General features: G+C 46.0%; 1 protein-coding gene across 1 annotated transcript in view; it reads left to right on the top strand.

Annotated features, from left to right (window-relative positions):
* Positions 1–700: 700 nt before the first annotated feature.
* CSF2RB (colony stimulating factor 2 receptor subunit beta) overlaps positions 701–19,742 on the top strand; it is a 94,255-nt gene continuing 75,213 nt past the window's right edge. The window contains exons 1-3 of the mRNA XM_069231350.1: positions 701–827; positions 6,324–6,470; positions 6,880–7,015. Of these exons, the coding sequence (XP_069087451.1) occupies positions 6,383–6,470; positions 6,880–7,015 (224 nt within the window). The 5' untranslated portion in view covers positions 701–827; positions 6,324–6,382. The remainder of the gene's footprint in view (positions 828–6,323; positions 6,471–6,879; positions 7,016–19,742) is intronic.

Below are 19,742 nucleotides of genomic sequence, written 5' to 3' on the forward strand. Positions count from 1 at the left end.
GAAAAGTTGGGAGCAAGCTTCTGATCTGCATACACAGGCATGGAAAGAAGGACACTGATGTGAACTCGCAGGTATGGCACTTATATGCGACTCCATCATCACTTCAGGGCAGAACAAAATCAAGGCGGAGCTGTACGGAGCCACTTACCAACAAGCTGCAGCAATGCTGCTTAAATCTTCTGGATCCAGTCTGGCACCTGTGGATATTCTAAAAGTGAGGAATCTGTGGTTAGAATATTCATCAGAATACCTAGTTACCATGAATGTTTCATTATGGGTAATAAAATCCCACCTCAAAAGGCCAGTTCTCATTAAGAATGGCTCCTTGTCAGAACTGGCTGATTACCAAGGTACACTCCTCAGTAGTAACTTTTAAGGGACGAAATTGTTCCTCCACAGGAAGGTCTTATTGCTGGGGAAGTAGACTCTTTTGTTGCCAGGAATCCTCTCTGGACAGGAAAGGCTCACTGAAAAATAACATCTCTTTAATCAAAAAATTGTCACCAGAAACGTCTTGGCGCCAAAAACGGCTCTATTCTGTAATGGCTGCTGGCCAGAATTAGGAATATGCCGCGTGCGCGTTTTGCCTGGAGGATGGTCCTTCCTTCCTCGGGGTGAGGCTTGGGCACCTTACCCCTATAGTCTGAGGTGTGGAGGATATCATTGGGCGGGGAGTTCTACCAAGGGGGATAGCTGGGGAACCACCACTGATATATCGCTGCTTCAGACTTCTACTTTCCTGAACTCTCGGCCCTGCCTCGTCGCCAATGGTAGACTGACCGTGTTCACTGATGACGGACATTATTTTACTGGCACCAGCCCTTGCGGTAAGTTCCAAACGGCGTTTACCTTTCGTCTGGTGAATGCAAGTAGAGTCTGGAGGGGGGAACACGGCCCCTTGAAAATAGGAGCTGGTGCGTCAGAAACCCCTCCCCGCCACTCCCATTGGACATGCACTGCGCTTCTATCGGGAAGTTCTGTCTTCCCAGAGGGTCTCCGAGAAAGAGAGGAAAGGTGCTTTGTAGGAGGGACGGGGCAGCAAAGTGTTTAACTCTGGGGCACAACGAACGCTGAATGACGCGCTAAGCATGTGACAAGAAGTGCCAGTCGGGGGAGAAAGACATGTTGAGTAAACGGTTGGTACGTAGCACAGGGGAATAGCTATTAGACTGAGCGACAGGAGAAGCCCGGGGTGTGGGTGGGCCTTCTGTGCCAAGCACAGGGGACGGACGCTAAGCAGGATGAGACAGCTGCTATTTATTGGGGGACAAATGGGAGCAGCGGAGGCAGCTACTGAGCTGAGGGGAACGCGCCAAAAACGTGGCGTTGTTTGCTAAATTGAAAGTATAGGGCCAAGCGATAACCATCGAGTCATACGAAATGTGGTAGGCAAATGCTCTGAGATGGAAACCCGTTTAGCTCAGGAGGCACATGCTAAGCACTAGAGGATGAAAGCACTAGTGTACACATGTTGGGCAATGGGGATAAATGCTTTGTAATGGGGTACACATGTAATGCCACAACCACTACTAGAGGATGAAAACACTGTGGTACAGTTACTGTGCACTGATTGACAAGTGCCAGGTAATGAGGAACAAATGTACTATGCACAGGCCAGGGAATGAAAGCACTGGGGACAAATGCTGTGTAATGGGGAACATACAGGAAGCAGAAGCTAATTCACTTCCACAAAAATGTTCCACGCGCTCTTCTTAGTGTTCGTTGATGAAACAGTTACAAGGAAAATACACACGTGATTGCTAGTCAGTTGCACTTCTCTGTTTCAGTGGCTTTGTATCTGTGGGCATTGGATTCCGAGTGTGTGTATGGTTTGTTTTTAATATACGCTCGTTTCTAGGTGCTTATTTATCTATCATTGTGTTTGTGAGCCTGCATGCTTGTATATGTTTGAAAGTGGTTGTGTGCATGTGTTTGTGAGTGCATTTTTCAGTCAGAGCCTTTATGTCTCCAAGCTCACTTAAGGCTTTGTGTTTTGTATGTGTACTGTATATTTTAGGCATCTGTAAATCTTCCAAAGCCAGTACATCTCAGAGTGTATTTAGCTGTGTCCTAATGTGTGTTGGTGTGTTTCTAGCCAGGGGCCACATACTAAGCAATGAGAAATGTAAACACTGGGGTGCAAATAGTGTAGGGGAAATGTTGTGCTGTGCTGGTATGTACTGGGAACATGTTAAACACTAGTGGGCACACAATGCACGCCATGTAACATGTATATCCGTGAAGGGTAAAAACTAAACACAGAAGGCCAGTATTCTAGTGGAACCCACATTAAACAGTATTGTAGTTCACCTACCATGTGGTGTTGGCAGTAACATGCTAGTGCATATCTGTGAAAATGATGAGTAGGGGTGGCTCAGTTTAGGAAATGTGACAACATTTTCTCTTGCTCCTTGATTATTAATCCAGAAATAGTGTGTGGATGGAAACATGCTTGTTATTATTACTGACATTAGTTTTATCATCCTAGGTGCATTGAGCATGGCAAAAGTATCAACAAAAACTTAAAAAGTTAGCCCATCCTAATCAATGACCCCATTTTACAGCACGTGTTCTAATATTACAGTCCTTGTCACTGTTTAATCATCAGATTTCTTTTTCTTTCCTTACCTTTAAACAGGGTCAGACTGGGACAAAAAATATCCTCAGGCACCAAAATAAAAGTGGGTCCTGTTAGTGAATTAGAAATCTAAAACAAAATAGCAGGGTTGCAAATTAGGGCAGTTGTGAACTAGTAAAGACACTCGGTGCGAGTATTTTGCAATGCAGGGGAGACTGCATGCATTTGCACTTCGGGCAGACAATGTTTGTGGTAATATGAGAGAAATAAACAATAAAAACCGGCCCACAAGACCATAAAACATGCCCACGAACAGCCAGTAAACCCGCCTACACACTGACTTGTCAGACTACCCCAGTAGTCACTGCCTGATTTCCCTATTGGTTAGTCCGACCCTACCTCTAAGAACTAAAATGCTAAATGCTGTGGGTTTTCAAGGACTAGAATCCTGCATAGTATGTTTATACAATCTATTGTGCTGTTTCGCAAGGCTGACATCATATGTAACTACTGCTGTTCAGTCATTTGTACATACCATTGTTTATGCTAAGCCGGTAAAAAGATATGTGGCAAATAACTGTGCTAATAAGTATATCTTTGTAGATGTATTACTTCAGTCTAAAGTTGTCATCATCACAGTATACAGTAATTGATTTGAGAATACCATGCTTGCTGTCTCATAGGTTCATCTCTAGAATCAGTTGATGGTGTGGAGGTGATATTTATTGCTGAGTTAGTAAAAACCTTTACAAATCAAACCAACGTTTAATAGAAGTAAAACAAAGGACATGTTACAAAAAATGACAATGAAATCCTTTGCAAAACAACCAGACATATCATCAATCAAGACAAAAGCAAGGTGTATTGCAAAGATTAAAAGAAAAATCATATAGGCAGAGCGGAGCTGGCAGGGCAGGATGTGGAAGTTGATTAGTTCGTTGAGGTAGGCCGGACCTTTGTCGTGGAGGGCTTTGTGAGCATGGATAAGGATTTTGAAGACAATCCTTTTTTTGATGGGCATCCAGTGTAGAGATCTGAGGTGGGCAGAGATGTGCTCGTGGCGAGGGAGGTTGAGGATGAGATGTGCGGCGGCGTTCTGGATGCGCTGGAGTTTTCTCTGAAGCTTGTCTGTGGTCCCTGCGTGGAGGGCATTGCCGTAGTCCAGTCTGCTGCTGATGAAGGCGTGGGTGACTGTTCTTCTGGTGTCTATTGGAATCCACTTCAAGGTCTTGCGTAGCATGCAGAGGGTGTTGAAGCAGGAGGATGATATGGCGTTGATTTGTTGAGTCATGGAGAGACATGAGTCAAGTATGATGCTGAGATTGCGTGCATGGGTGGTGGGTGTTGGGGGTGGTCCTAGGGTGGCAGGCCACCAAGAGTTGTTCCACGCTGTCTTGCTTGGTCTGAAGATGACGATCTTGGTTTTTCCTGAGTTCAATTTGAGGTGGCTTTCTGTCATCCAGTTAGCGATGGCGAGCAGTCCAGCTTGTAGGTTGTTCTTGGCGGTAGATGGGTTCCTCATGAGTGAGAGGATGATCTGGGTGTCGTCGGCATATGAAATGATGTTGAGGCTGTGGGGGCGGACGATGCTGGTGAGCGGACCCATGTAGATATTGAAAAGGGTGGGGCTGAGTGAGGATCCTTGGGAGACCCCACAACTGGTCTTGGTGGCCTTAGACCAGAATGGAGGGAGGCAAACTCTTTAGGTTCTTTTGGAGAGGAAGGAGGTGAGCCAGTCCAGCGTTTTGTGGCGAATTACGGCATCGAAGAGGCGTGTGCGAAGGGTTTGGTGGCATACGTGTTGAATGCTGTGGAGAGGTCTAGAAGGATGAGGGCAATGGTTTCACCCTTGTCCACTCTGGTCCTGATGTCATCTGTGCAGGCGATGAGGCTGGTCTCGGTGCTGTGGTTTTTGCAGAATCCAGACTGGGAGACGTTGAGTATGTTGTTGTCCTCCAGGAACCGGGACAGTTGTTTGTTTACTATCTTTTCTATGACCTTCGCGGGGAAGGGGAGTAGAGAGATAGGTCGATAGTTTGTGAGGTCTTCGGGGTCTGCCTTGGGTTTTTTGAGCAGAGCGTTGACTTTGGCGTGTTTCCAAATATCTGGGAAGGTTGCGGTCTCGAGGGAGCTGTTGATGACAGCCCGGAGCTGGGAGCGATGATTTGGCTAGCCTTGTTGAAGACGTGGTGGGGGCAGGGGTCTGTTGGGGAGCCTGAGTGGATGGAGCTCATGGTTGTGCTGGTTTCTTCATCGTTGGTGGGGGTCCAGGTGTTCAGCACGTTAGCAGGGCATTGTGGTGTTGGCTGCGTTGGTGGTGATGATGGTGGGTGGCGACGATATGAAGCTTTCGTGTATGTCTGCAATCTTGCGGTGGAAGTAGCTAGAGAGGGAGTTGCAGAGGTCTTGAGAGTGCGGAGGGTCGATGGTTTCAATGGGGCTCTGGGTGATTCGCAGGATTATCGTCAGAATATTTGACGCTAATCCTTTAATGCGCCGAACTAGCATAAAAAATTCTGAGGCTATTTCCCTAACTACCGCCATGGTGCACCGTATATTAAATATAGTGCAGATATGGTGGCTTTAGGGGGCGCTAAGGGGGTGCAATAAATGTGGCGCTGCACTAGGTGCAGCATCACTTTTCGTAAATCTGCCCCTAAGAGATTTCTTTGCGTCATTTTGTTCTGCACTTTTAACGTCTGCTCAGAGCAGGCGTTAAAAGGAGGCACACAATTGCTTACAATGGGCCTCAATAGGCTTTGCAGGATTAGCGTCAACATTTTTTAAGCTAATCCTGCAAAGCTCTGAACTAGCATCAAAAACGTTGATGCTAGTTCCCTAACTACCACCATGGAAGACACAGCGCACACATGGTGACGTTAAAGGGGTGTTAAGGGGCACAAGAAAAGTGGCACTGAACTGGGTGCAGTGCCACTTTTCTTAAATCCGGCCCTAAGATGCTGTGAAGTACTTACAGATGCCTAAAACACCCACGGTGTTAACTGAGCTTGGAGACACAAATATTCAGACAGAAAAATATGCTCAGAGACACATGTACATAACCAGTTTTTAAACATACAGAAACACACAGACTCACAAAAACAATGGCACAAACAAGGAGCTACAAACATGCACATAATATCACAAACTATACACACACTCAGAAGTCAGAATCCAATACACACAGACATAAACATAGCCACTAAAACAGACAAGTGGAAGTGACTGACAAACACTAATGTCCTTTCCTTGTAACTTTTTCATCAGTGAATACTAAGAAAAGCCATATAAGTATGTGGCACATTTTTGTGGAAGTGAATCAGCTCCTTTGTGGGGGAAAGGAAGTAGAAAGTCCACACCCTTTCAGAAGGCAAGTGCGGAACAGACAGCAAAAATGCACATTAAGTCAGAGACGCACACACGCACGCTATCCTAAACATACTTATGTAGATAGAATAAGTGAGAAACTGAGAGCCCCAGAGAGGAAGCGTATGAGATAAAGACACGCCGCAGGATGATAAGAGACGGAAAGAGGCATCACAAGGACTGACACAACATCCAGAGAGGACGACCGGAGCCAGGCACCTCCGCCCTTAGAAAGTGCCAGGCGTGGATACAGACACACACCCTAGTGACGCAATGGCACCCTACCTCTCTGCTGCCATGGTTTGGCTGTGCGGCATGCTTTGATGAAGGGCCCACGTCCCCCTCCAAAGTGCTCTTCTCGTCTTTTCCTTGTCTGCAGGGCAGCCTGCAGTGACATCTGGACGCGTGGCACCGAGTGGCATCACGGAGAGGCAGACAATGATGCTGACCACGAGGGGGTCCTGTAGCCGTTGGATGCCACTTTTCCTGCTGCTAGGCTTTGTCAATGGAAAACAAAACCATCAAGGTACGTCCTTCCCCAGCAACCCTCACTCTCCCCCTCAATTTCCTGCGCACCTTTGACAGGATCTCGGTTCTTTCTCCACTCTTTATTTAAACCTCTCTGTTCAAGTTACCCAGTCCCTAGTTACTAAAGCAGTAAAAACATACGTCATTTACAGTGTTTGCTACCTTTCCAGGGCTTCCTAGACCTGTGAATAACGCATGTTACTAACATCGTAATTCAATAGTGATCTTTTGATCAACTTCTTTCAATGTTGGAAGTTGGGCCAGCCCGGACTCAGTTCTTGGCCTGCACATTACAGGGACGAACAAGCATATACCCCGATGCAGAAGTCTGCAGCTGACACACAACTCCACTGAGTTTCCTTACCAGCTTACCAAGATCTCCCATGTATCTGTATTGTGCCTCCCAGCAGGGACGCCATCCCCGCTCGACACCCTGCAATGCTGCAATGACTACCGAACTCAGACAACATGCACGTGGGAGGAGAGCAGAGCTGCCCGCCAGTTCGTGAAGCTTCGCCTCTACCACTGGCAGAACCTGAGCAGGTAAGTCAATAACTTGAGACCAGATTGATTACATTTACATAGCGCACATTTGCAAAGTTGTCTCTTTGCGCTGGAATGCCTGTTGCATGTACACAGAGTCCAAGGTAAAGAATTTAGGAAAATATGTAGGTCTTAAGTGCTGACTACTGATTTGAATGGTTTTCTTTCAATCCCCCACCGTCTCCATCTATTTTTCTCTTTTATGTTTCGTCTGCGCAGTGCTGGTGAAATCTATTGTATTAAAAAAAAATCTTAAAAGGGGCTTAGAGCCCACCCATTACCTACCTCTTCTTACCATTGGCTGGCTCCCAGGTGGGTCTCATGACCTTGCTTCCTATAGGTCAGTAGCTACTGCTGGCCTCGGTTTCCTCCTACTCTTCAGATTCTTTGACTCTTCCATAAAGCTGTGGAGCTTGGACCAAGTACTGCTTCTGGTGGCTAGTCTCCTTTCACTGGCAAGCGGGTACTCTTTTTTAATTTACTTTTGCACATGCACTGAGAGTGCTTCAGTGCATGTGTCTGCAGTCTCTGTCCTTCAAACTTGCACTCCTTCTGTCTCCCACTCTGCGTTGTGTTTTGAGCCACGCCCCATTGTTTTGGCTTGTGCTAAAGGCTTTTCTGGTTTTAATCGTCATTCCTTGATTATGCTGCCCATCTACAGCCCTCATGTGGGTGCAGACACCTCCTTTGCTGGCATCGCCCCCTCAGTTTGTAAAATGCTAACTACACGATGTGTTCTGGGAAGAAGATAGCGAGGGGCCCAACAGCTGCTCAACATTCCTAAAACAGGGAAAGCACTGCCAGAGTGATGGCTCTCTGCTGGCGGCTAGGGCAGCCGTCCCACTATCATCACATGTTCCGTCTACTCATACTCTTCCTCTGTTCCTAGCAGGCCATCTCTCGTTTCTCTGTCCCTCCTTTCATCACATGTCCTGTCTCTTCCTCGTCCCTCTCTTCATAGCGGGCTCAGTCTCTCGTCTCCTCATCCTGTTCATCTCTTCTTCACAAGCTCTCTGTCTTTTCGCTCTTTGCTCATCCACTTCTCACAGTATCTGCCATGCCTAACTGTATAGCGCCTAAATACCTTGAGCTATACTTTTGGCACAGTACAACTACGCACATTGTAGCACGGTGAGGTGAGAGCGTCTCCGGCGTAGTCAGAATCCCAAATGTGTAAAGCAGATTGTGTGAGGGGGTAATTACGTGACAGACACATTGGCCCTACAGGGTATATTATTCTGTGATAGGCGCTACAGAGCGAATCCCCATGGGATAGGGCTGATGGCCACACTGACAGGCTGGTGGGCCGGGGCATATCCAGTCATGTTTGGGAGACCACTCAATATTGTCAGCAGTTATTCTTCAGGCCGTTAAAAGGAGGCTTCCTTTGGTTACAATGGGCCTCTGGCTGCTTTGCAGGATTAGCCTCAACATTTTTTACGCAAATCCTTTAAAGCGGCGGACTAGATAAAAAATTCTGACGCTGGTCCCCTAACTACCACCATGGTGTGCTGTATTTTAAATATGGCCCACACATGGTGGCGTTCAGGGGCGCTAAGGGGCCCAAGAAAGGTGGCGCTGCACTGTGTGCAGCCTCATTGTTCTTAATTATGCCTCTAGATCTATACTTATACACACCTGCCTTCACGATATTTTGATACTAGATATTCTGGATGTAATAATTTTGTACAATGGTATGTGAAACTCGATATTCTGGTACTATATTGATTGTTTACTCACTGAAATAACAATAAATCTACCAAGAAATCCCTTTCTTTCTCCTTGTGTTGTGGTAGTATGTGATTGATTCAAAATGTTCTTTGGGGTGCTTTACGGTAACTACAGCTGATCTACCTAAGAAAGGAAGGACGTATTGACAATACACCTGGGCGAAATGCAAGCTGTGGTAGTGTAATTCTGGTCATTTGGGGAGTTTTGCATTATTCTTGTTATACAAAATTCTCAAAATGACACCATCACACAATGTTGCGTAATTCCTGTGCCGTTTGTTGCACAATTATAGTGCAGGAGCAATGTAGACAACCGGAATGTAAGCGATGTTGTTCGCAGCATTTGTGAGTTCCACACAATTGCGCTGTTGGTGCGTCACTGTTTGCGATGTACCACCTGCGCAGGCCAATGTTTATAAGGCTATGCAAAGCCAGTTTGCGTGGCTTTTCATGGCCTTGTACATGTGGAGTAAGTCAACGCAGCCCAAGTCGATGAATTGCCTTACATTGCAAAGAGACGTTCCATGGGTGTTGCAGTTGATGTTCCCACGCAACACCCATGGATTTTGACAAATTCCCAGATTTACAAGATTTTGTAAAGCTGGGTATGCGTCAAAAGCCTAAGCCTCCCATGGGAGGCGTAAGGAAGGTGTAACGAGGAGAAATAACTTTATTTGTCCTAGTTTTTTCCTCTTTCTATAATGCAGCACACAGAAAGAGGAGAACACCTCCATTGATTGTTTGTGTGCAGGAAGGTGTCCCTTCCTAAAACAAAAACAATCATCCCTATAACCCAAACACCCTTGCACCATGGTGCAAGGGTGCCTGAAATGGAGAATGGCAACCCATTGTGCGCCAGTGCTGAAGGAGAGGGCAGGAATGCGCCATATCTCATAGATACAGCACATTCCTGCCCTTTTCTTTTGGTGCAGGGCAGCACAGCAGGAATCCTTTCAGCTCTGCTATGCTTCAAAACCTTGTAAATGAGGCGCTAAAGTTTTAGAGTAAAATACAACCTTTGTGTAAAAAACTGACGAGAGGACACATTTCATACTAAAATATAGCACTAAATGATGTATTTGTATTTCACATCAGTACACAAATTTCACATGATTTTCGTGGGATTTTGTGTAAGTATGCGAAAGCAAATTAATCAAATATTGCACACCCCTCGAAGACCCACTTCAGTGCTTGCCACAGCATTAACAAAATATGCTGCATGATTTGGATGAGAGATGGTTTTCTTATGCTGGCTTCAAGTAGATATTAGAGTATTAGGTTCCTAGACTCTGGCCTGAGCCTTCTGGAGGGGCAATAGTAATTCTGGGAGATCTGTCTTTCTTCCTGTCTCCTAATGTTGGTTTTCTGCCCCACTTTAGACTGCTTTCTATTGACAACCCTGAAGCTGGTCCCAGGTTGCCTGTTTCTGGTCTAGGGAGGACCTGGCTTAGCAGTTCGGCTGGACTGTTCCCCTAGGGAACAGGGTCAAGACTGATTTGCATATGGCTGGGTCCAAACTGGGGTGGTGTGGTGGGCAAAAAAACAATGGATTAAACCCAGATCTTTGTGACTGGGGCTGAATGTTTGCATTGTTCAACATTCCATCCATCATCTGTTCTTTTTGCTTTTGTCACCCTGTGGGAAGGGTATGCCCAGATGTGGGTCTCATGCTCACTGTGCCACTGGATTCAAGCTAGCCTGGCTGATGAAGGGTGATGCCCTGAAACCGATCCCAGGATGCTTGTTTCCAGTCAAGATGGTCAAGATTGATTTGCATATGGCTGAGTCCAAACTGGGGTGGGGTGGTGTGCTGGGCAACAAAACGATGTATTAAACCCAGATCTTTCTGACTGGGGGTGAATGTTTGCATTGTTTAGCATTCAGTCCATCATCTGTTCTTTTTGCTTTTGTTGCCCCAAGTGGGAAGGGTATGCCCAGATTTGGGTCCCTTGTTCACTGCACCACTGGACTCAAACTAGCCTGGCTGATGAAGGGTGATACCCTGTAACTGGTCCCAGGATTCTTGTTTCTGGTCCAGTGAGGACCTGGCTTGGCAGTTTGGGCTGGACTGTTCCCATGGGGAACAGGGCCAAGGCTGATTTGCATATGGTTGGGTCCAAACTGGGGTGGTGTGATGGGCAAAAAAACAATGGATTAAACTCAGATCTTTGTAACTAAGGCAGAATGTTTACATTGTTGACCATTCCATTCTTTATCTGTTCTTTTTGCTTTTGTCGCCTTTAGTGGGAAGGGTATGCCCAGAGTGGGTCCCGTGCTTACTGTGCCACTGGATTCAAACGAGCCTGGCTGAAGAAGGGTGATACTGTGAAACTGGTCTCAGGATGCTTGTTTCCGGTCCAGAGAGGACCTGGCTTGGCAGTTCAGGCTGGACTGTTCCCATGGGGATCAGGGTCAAGGCTGATTTGCAAATGGCTGGGTACAAACTGGGGTGGTGTGATGGACAAAAAAACAATGGATTAAACCCAGATCTTTGTAACTGGGGCAGAATGTTTGCATTGTTTAGCATTTTGTCCATCATGTGTTTCTTTTGCTTTCATCACCATCTTTGGGAAGGGTATGCCCAGACATTGGTCCCGTGTGCACTGTGCCACTGGATTCAAGTGAGCCTGGCTGAAGAAGGGTGATACCTAGACCTTTGTGACTGGGGGTGAATGTTTGCACTGTTCAGCATTCTGTCCATCATCTGTTCTTTTTGCTTTAAGGAAAGCATAGATCACACAAAATTAACAGAGCTGAGACTGCACTATTAATAAAAAATAGACCAGTTTTTCAATGATGTTGGATACAAGATAGGCAGAAGGCTATGCTTTCAAAGGGGAAAGACAAAATATTGGATATCTGAAAAGATGGAACAGCGTGTATTTAATCGGAGATCACGGCAAGCAGGACAGACACTTTGGAGTGAATACTACCAAATGCTCTACAAGAATGGAAAAGAAGCTAGAAAGGATTATCTAGACTCATACAAATGAGTCTGAAAGACATCATTGAGTCTCCTTGAGAGGAAACGGAGATCCGAGAAGTACTTAAGTTCATGCTGCCAGGCAACACTTTAGGGCTCGATGGGTTCTCAGTCCTATGTAACAAAACATTCCTCCCACACTTAGCAAAGCTACTGGCAGCCATATTTAGTACCTTTCACCACATTCCAGACCTCATTCCAATGTTGTACGAAGCAGACGTCATGCTAATACCCTAAGTAGCCTGGAAGAATGAGTCTTGTAGAAGACAATTGCACTACTGAACACTGACAAAAATCTTCACCAAGCTTTTAGCCAACTGTTTTGAAGCAATAATGCTCCAGTTTATAGATCCTGGCCAAGCAGCCTTCATCAAGCAGAAGGAGGGCAGGTTCAACATTAGGCATTTAGCCTACTTGTTGAAAAAGGTCAGAAGAAATCCTGCTATCCTTCGAAGCCAAAACTGAAAGCCCTAGAAAAAATGAAATTTGGGAAGTAGATGAAAAGCTGATTCCTGGCAGGATATGAGTCCCACGTGGCTTCAGTGTAAGTGAATGGACAAAGAACCCCCACCTTCCTCTTTTACAGGAGTATAAGGCAGGGATGCCCACTTTCCCCCTCACTTTTCGTCCTTGTGGTTGAACCATTTGCATCAACCCGCTATCCTGTAAAGACATCAAGGCATTACATGCATCGTGCATAGCAGTGTCACCTTGCAGATAAAGTCCTGCAGTCACTAACAGACTCGGGGAGGTCGTTCCAGGTAGTGGGGAAATTGTAGACGAGTTATAAGCGCTACGCAGATTTAAGGTCAACAAACAACAGTATTTATTTGTAAGGTATCTGTTCCCCCAGCAGAGGCACAAGCATTGAAATAGAAGTCCATGGTCTTATAGATAGAAAGATTGATCCATGTCTCAGGACTGAACCTCACCAGTCCATTGGAGTCGTGAATAGAAACCAATGGGCCAGCCCTACAGAACAAACTCTTTAGGTATCCTGTTTGGGACACGTCAATGTCATCAAAATGAACATTCTCCCCAGGGTTCTCTGCCTCTTTCAGTCCCACATTAGACATTAATGTACTGCACAATAAGATAATGTACTTCATATGGAGAGGACAGCGACCTTGGATCTTCCCAGAAAATGTTCATGTCACTCAATGAGAGGGGTGATCCTAACTTGCTTAGGTACCATTGGAAGATGCATCTCTGCTTCTTCTGGGAGTGGGCGGTAAGAGTGAGAAGGAAAATATGGCGCTTTATAGACTGAGAGGTAGTAGGCCACTAACTGAGTAAACTAGCCTGGATCAAGCGGACCCAAAACAGACCACCTCTAATGTTGTCAGCTAAGACACTTGGCCTTGTACCCATCTAACACAGCAGCTGCTACCGGGGTCCCAACCCCATTTACCTATAGAACACTTCAAATGAAGTTATTTACACAAAATATTAGTTTTTATGGTCACTTATGTTTCCATTTTTATAGTACACAATGCAAAGATAGGGGCATTTTTAAGAGCCCCTAGAGCCACCGAAGCATCACTTTTTGTGACGCTCCGGTGGCACTAAGCACTGCTCCATATTTACAAGGAGGTGTAACGCCACTTTTTTGTGGCGTTACGTCTCCTTGTAAATATGAGCCCCTCCGACGCAGTTTTCTGCATCAGATGGGCCTGCAATGGGTGTTGTGGTGGGCGTTCCACTGCAACACGCATTGCTTTTGATGCTGACTCACACTTACGAGTTGTCGTAAACCTGAAGCAGCGCCAAAAACTACCACCACCCCAGGGGTGGTGTTAGCATGGCACAACAAGGAGGAATGCTTTTATTCCTCCTCATTTTTTGCTTTCTTTATGTGTACTGCATTCTGCAGCACACATAGAAGCAAAATGCCATGGACGAATGTTTATGTGCTGGAAGGGCCTTCCTGCACATTAACAATCATTCAAAATGACACTTTGTTATTTCTATGTGTGCTGCCTTTTGCAGCACACATAGAAGTGCCAAATCGCCATTATAGATTTTTTATGTGCAGGAAGGGACACCTTCCTGCACACAAAGGCCCAGATTTATGGTGGCCCAGCACCATTCCAATGCCACATTAGCATCATTTTTTTAATGCTAATGTGGCGTTGGAAGGGCAAACATGCTGCACCATATTTGCAAAGTAGCGCAGTGCTTGCATTGCGCCACTTTGTAACCCCTTGTGCCACATTATGCCGGCGCCAGGAATAATGTATGATGGGGGGGAAGTAAAATTGGGGCAAAGGAATCCATGAGATTCCTTTGCCCCATTTTTATTGTCATTTATTTAACACCCGCTAAGTGCAGGCTTTAAAAAGAGGCTCTCAATTTGTTGAACGGGCCTCTGGGTGCGTTGCAGGATTATCATCAATTATTTTGATGCTTGTCCTGCAAAGCGCCGGACTAGCATAAAAAATGATGACGCTAGTCCACCTGACTACCACCATGGTGTGGCGTATTTTAAAAACGGCATACTAATGGTGGCGTTACGGGGGGCACTAAGGGAGGCAAGAAAAGTGAGCTGAACTAGGTGCACTGCCACTTTTTATTAATCTGGGCCAAACACTCTATCCCCTCAATGCAGACACCTTTGTACTATGGCGCTAGGTAGTTTAATTCAGCACCAGCGCAGGGGGAAATGCAGGGGTGCGCCACATTCCTCTAGCACGGCTATTTTTGGTGCGGCACGGTGCTGCGCCACTTTAACATAAATCTGGGCCATAGTTTTGGGGTAACTTCATTTTAATCTGGTTTATTTTAACTAAGGTGTGCGAGGTTTGCCTGTACAACTAAAGGGACAAAAAATCCACCCGGTTCTGTGGTTCTCGTTCCACTACAGAAAGAATTGGAATATTTAGGAACATCAGGCATTACTGCAATCGAGGTGCTTGCGTTGAGATGTCTGAATACCGTTTTTTCTCCAATTAAAACAACGGGCACTGCTAGTCATAGTCAAAAGCCGCTACTCACCAGACAAAAAAATGGAGTGTTAAAAAAGTAGGTGATCAATGTTTTAGCTTAAAGGCTAGCTAGCTATGACTCTCTGTCTCTGTGGACTAGTCTGTGAAAGAGAAAAAAGTTGTTTCGGGTATAATTGGACTGTAGGAAGAAAATGACTATGCGTGAAGAAAATGCCAAAGAGACACGAGATGGCACATCTGAAAAAGATGGTAGCAAGCAGTCGGTCGAAAATCACTCATCAAAATAGGATTGTGAATAGGTAATATAGCCCATTCCATAATTCAGTTTTAGCCACGACCCTCAAGTGTGGCGACGAGGAACAAAATCCGAAAGATAATATGCACACTTCCGGGGGGAGGGGAGTGGTGGGGGGGGTTTTCAAGGGTCGTTTTTACCACAATCCATTATGGACGACTTTGATTTCAATCAAACTGAGCTAGAATACACAACTGTCCCGTTTTCTAACGTTTTTGTCCTACCTTTGGGTGGTACGCCCAGCTCCTCTACTGAGCTGGTGCAGGAAGCTAACACTTTCGCTTTTTCGAGTTACAGGAAAAGCAGGAGAATTAGAAGGACTTGAGCTGCGGAATGGGACTCCATATGTGGCCTGAGGGTCCCACTCTCAGTCATTCAGCGCTATATGAGCTATAAAGAGGTGCCCATCATCAGCTGGCATGTGTTTGCTGCCTGAGAGGAGGGAGGAGCCGCACCATAGGAGGGGTCTGCATGTTCCTCTGGTGGATGTCTTAGTGATGGCATTTAGGGGCAGATTTATGAAAAGTGCAGCACCACTTTTCTTTGCCTTTAGCGCCCCCCTAATGCCACCATGGCTGTAGTCAGGGGGGCTAGCGTCATACTTTTTGATGCTAGTCCGGTGCACTGCAGGATTAGCGTAAAAAATTATGATGCTAATTCTGCAAAGCACCCAGAGGCCCATTGTAACCAACGGGAGCCTCTTTTTAATGGCTGCTCTTAGCAGGCGCAAAAAAATGCCAATGAAAATGACGCAAAGAAATAATTGATTTCTTTGTGTCATTTTTTTGGCCCCCTCTAGTGCTGGAATGCCCCCCTTGCATACATTATGCCTGGTGCAGGTATAATGTACCACAAGAGGTTACAAAGTGGCGCAATGCATGCATCGTGTCACTTTGTAAATATGGTGTGGCGTTTTTGACCTTCTAACGCCACATTAGCGTCAAAACATTATGCTAATATCGCGTTAGAATGGCACTAGGACCACATAAATCTCAGCCCTAGTGTGGATCTCCATATCACCACACTGAGGGGCATATTTACAAGCCCCTTTGGCCACATTGGTGTCATTTTGTTTATACAAATGTGGTGTTAGGTAGGGATTTCCAATGCACCATATTTAAAAAAGTGGTGCAATGCTTGCATTGTGCCACCTTGTAACCCCTTGCACCACATTATGCCTGCGCTGCGAGGCCCAAGAAATGGTGCAGTGGAATATACAAGATTTCACTACACCATTTTTGTTTAATTTTTAATGCCTGCTCAGAGCACGCCTTAAAATGACGCACCCATTATGTTCAATGGGCCTCCCTGTGCTTTGCTGCACGAGCATCAAATATTTTTGATGCTAGTGTAGCAAAACGCCTCAATAGTGTCAAAATGTTTGACGCTATTGTGCTAACGACTGCCATGATGCGCCTTATTGTAAATACACGCAGCCATGGTGTCATTAGGTGCCGTAGGGGGGCACAAGAAAAGTTGAGCATCATCAATGATGCGCCACTTTCTTGGAAATGTACCCCTGGAATGCATGGTCACGCAGTTTTAGAAATTCTGTAGCATTGCTCAAGGCACATTGCTCTCAGAGTGGCACATTTACAGCTTGCACTCATCTGACTGATCCTTATGTAGGTGCTTCAACGCAGGCCTTGGCGATGGGGCACTTCCCTTGGCTTCCCTAATATACAGGGTTCCTGGGCAACCATTTAGCTGCGCCTCACACTAACTGGTGCTTATGCGGCCCCTTTATTTATACTGCTTCTGGCATCACCAGGATTAACCCCCTTCACATCTTGTCCTGAGAGGAGTTTGTGTCATGACTTCTGACACACTCAACTCAGGCAATGTACATATTGGGGTCCAGGGCAATGCAATTTAAAGAACATATCTTCCTTTAGAAATACTAACATGGAATTTATACGCCTGCAGCTAAACAGCCTTGTACATGTGCATTAAAACCATGCTGGTGGCGTCTCCTGGTACTATGCCCCGGAGTTTAATTCTTCCATTAAACCCCTTTTTAAAGTGCTCACATCTTGTCAGATTGGGGGACAGAGTCAGAAGAAGTGCATGATTTGCTCAAGATCAAATAGTTTGGTAATTATGGAGACCTGAAACTGAAATAATATACTGCTTACACCAAATGCTATACATTTATCACGATATTATGCTTTAATAGATAGCACATGACACTTGGCACTGCCTCGCCTCCTCTTACCCTCCAGGTACCATCAAGCCCGCTCTTTTTACAACAGACATACAATCAGCTTTCAGATTGATTCTAAACAGTACCCAACAAGATAGCAAATGAAAGCACAGAAATATTTCAAAAAGCAGTTTCCCAAGGGCACACAATTTGGCCAAATGTGGCGAGCGAGATTTGAGTGACCACCTCCTTCCAGGCCATTAGAGCCACTGTTTCTGGTTCTGAATTTCGTATGATTGCTTAATGCATTCTAGTGGTGTTTTGCTTCCATTATACAAATGAGAGTATAATGCAGTTTCTGTGTTGTAGTCTTGCTTTGCTTCCATTATATTAATTAGACTATAATGCATTCTGGATATTGTAGTCTTGCTTTTCTTCCATTAGACTATCACACCTTAGAACAGTAAGGCCCATATTTAAAAAAAAGTGGCGCACCTGAGGTGGGGCACCACTTTTTCTGCACCCCTACCCCCCACCGGCACCTAACGGCACCATGGTTGCACCGTATTTATAATACGGTGCACCATGGCGGTTGTTGGCACAATATTGTCAACATTTTTTATGCTATTGTGGCGCCTTGCTGCCCTAGCGTCAAAAATTTTGAAACTAGTGTAGCGAAGTGTAAGGAGGCCCATAGGTTTCTATGAGAGTGTCATTTTAACGCCTGCTCTGAACAGGTGTTAAAAATGACGCCAACAATGACGCAGTGAAATCTGTTAAATTTCACTGCACCGTTTTTGCGGGCTTCCTAGTGCTGGAATGGCCCCCTTGTATACATTATGCTTGGCATATCAGATCTCAGATGGTTTCCTGGTCTTTGATAACACAAGAGTTTAAGCAGCTTTTGATAATCACAGAAGGTTTGGAGGCCTCTGACAGTCACGTGAGATATGGGGGACCTCTGAATCTCACAAAAAGTGTAGGTGTCTCCGATGGTCACAGAAGGTTTCGGAGTCTCTGATAACACACAAGAGTTTGGTAGCCTTTGATGTTCCCAGATGTTTGTGGCGTCTCTGATGGGCACAGGGTTGTTAGCCTCTAAAGGGTACATGTTTAGTTTGGCCGAGGTCTTCCCCACCTTTACGTCCCGCTCTTCTGTCCCCTGCAGATATTAGACATCACCATAAGTTTCCTGTGAAAAGGGGAAGGAAAGCCCTGCAAGAGGAGAGAGAGAGGTAGATCTGCAGAGCTGCGGCTTGGGGAGCACTGCTCTGCTCTAACTCCGCAGGGAGGGGCCTCCTTTATATTGTTGACCTCCAAAGCTGTTCCCTTCTAAGAGCTGGAGGACCTCTTAACTAAAAATATTATATTCATTTCAGCATCATCCCCATGGGTTACAAAGATTTTTCAGGTCACAAAGGTTTTTTATGACATTACAAAGCAGGCTTCTCCAACTTGAGCCTGCAGTATCCCAGCATGTTTTTAAAATGACCTTTGACTATGCAACTGATTCCAATTCATGTGATGGATATTCTGAATCACCAATGTCTGTAAGGCACCTGACTTCACAACCCCTTTCATCGTCACGTGCACAGATCCGGCCAATACAGGGCAAGGAACAAGGCAGAAGCAGAGTTTTCTTTTGGTCACGGACTCAGAGGTGACATGTGAGAGGAGGTTCTTTATTACTTATATTACACGGCCACCTTCATACATGAAAGATCCTGAACAACGCGTCCGGAACCACGCCTGCGTTGTTCACGCAAGCGGAACAACGCTTGCCTGAACAATGCAGGCCTCTTTCTCTGCCTTAACCACGCATGTGCTGAACAACGCGCATGCGTGGTTAAGGCAGAGAAAAAGGATGATCCATCAGTAGAGGACGCAGCCAGGTAGGTGGAGCTGGGGCAGGGTTGGAAGTAGTTTTTAGGGGTGGGGGAGGGGGATGAAGGTGTTTGGGTGGTTAAGTTATTTTTATTTTTTTAATGGGTGGGGGTCGGTACTATGGTTTTTAGGGCAGGGGTGGGGGTCGGGGTTATTTTATTTTTAGCGGTGGGGGTCGGGGTAATTTTGTATTTAGGGGAGGAGGAGTCGCGTTTTTAGGGGTGGGGGTCAAGGTAATTTGTAGTTAGGGCGGGTGGGGGTTGGGTTTTTTAGGGGCGGAGTGTGGGTAAGGGTACTTTTGTATGGGGGTTGGGGTTGGGGTAAGGATGTTTTTAGGGGGATGGCGGGTATTTAGGGGTGGGGGTCGGGGTAATATTGTATTTAGGGCAGGTGGGGGGGGCCAGGTTTTTAGGGGCGGGCGCTGGGGGTTGGGATAATTTTGTATTTAGGGCAGGTGGGGGCGGGTTATTAGGGGTGGGGGGTCAGGATAATTTTTTATTTAGGGTGGGGTGGGTTTTTAGAGGTGGGGGTCGGGCCATTTTTTATTTAGGGCAGGTGGGGGGGTCGGGTTTTTAGGGGTGGGGATGGGCGGGTCAGGGTAATTTTGTATTTGGGGGGTAGGGGTAATGATGTTTTTCGGGCGATGGTGGGTATTTAGGGGTGGTGGTCAGGGTAATAGGGGTGGGGGTGGGGTGGTCAGGGTAATTTTGTATTTAGGGCATGGGTGGGTGGTCGGGGTAATTTTGT

The sequence above is a fragment of the Pleurodeles waltl genome, chromosome 4_2, assembly GCF_031143425.1.
Source record: "Pleurodeles waltl isolate 20211129_DDA chromosome 4_2, aPleWal1.hap1.20221129, whole genome shotgun sequence".
Classification (NCBI taxonomy): domain Eukaryota; kingdom Metazoa; phylum Chordata; class Amphibia; order Caudata; family Salamandridae; genus Pleurodeles; species Pleurodeles waltl.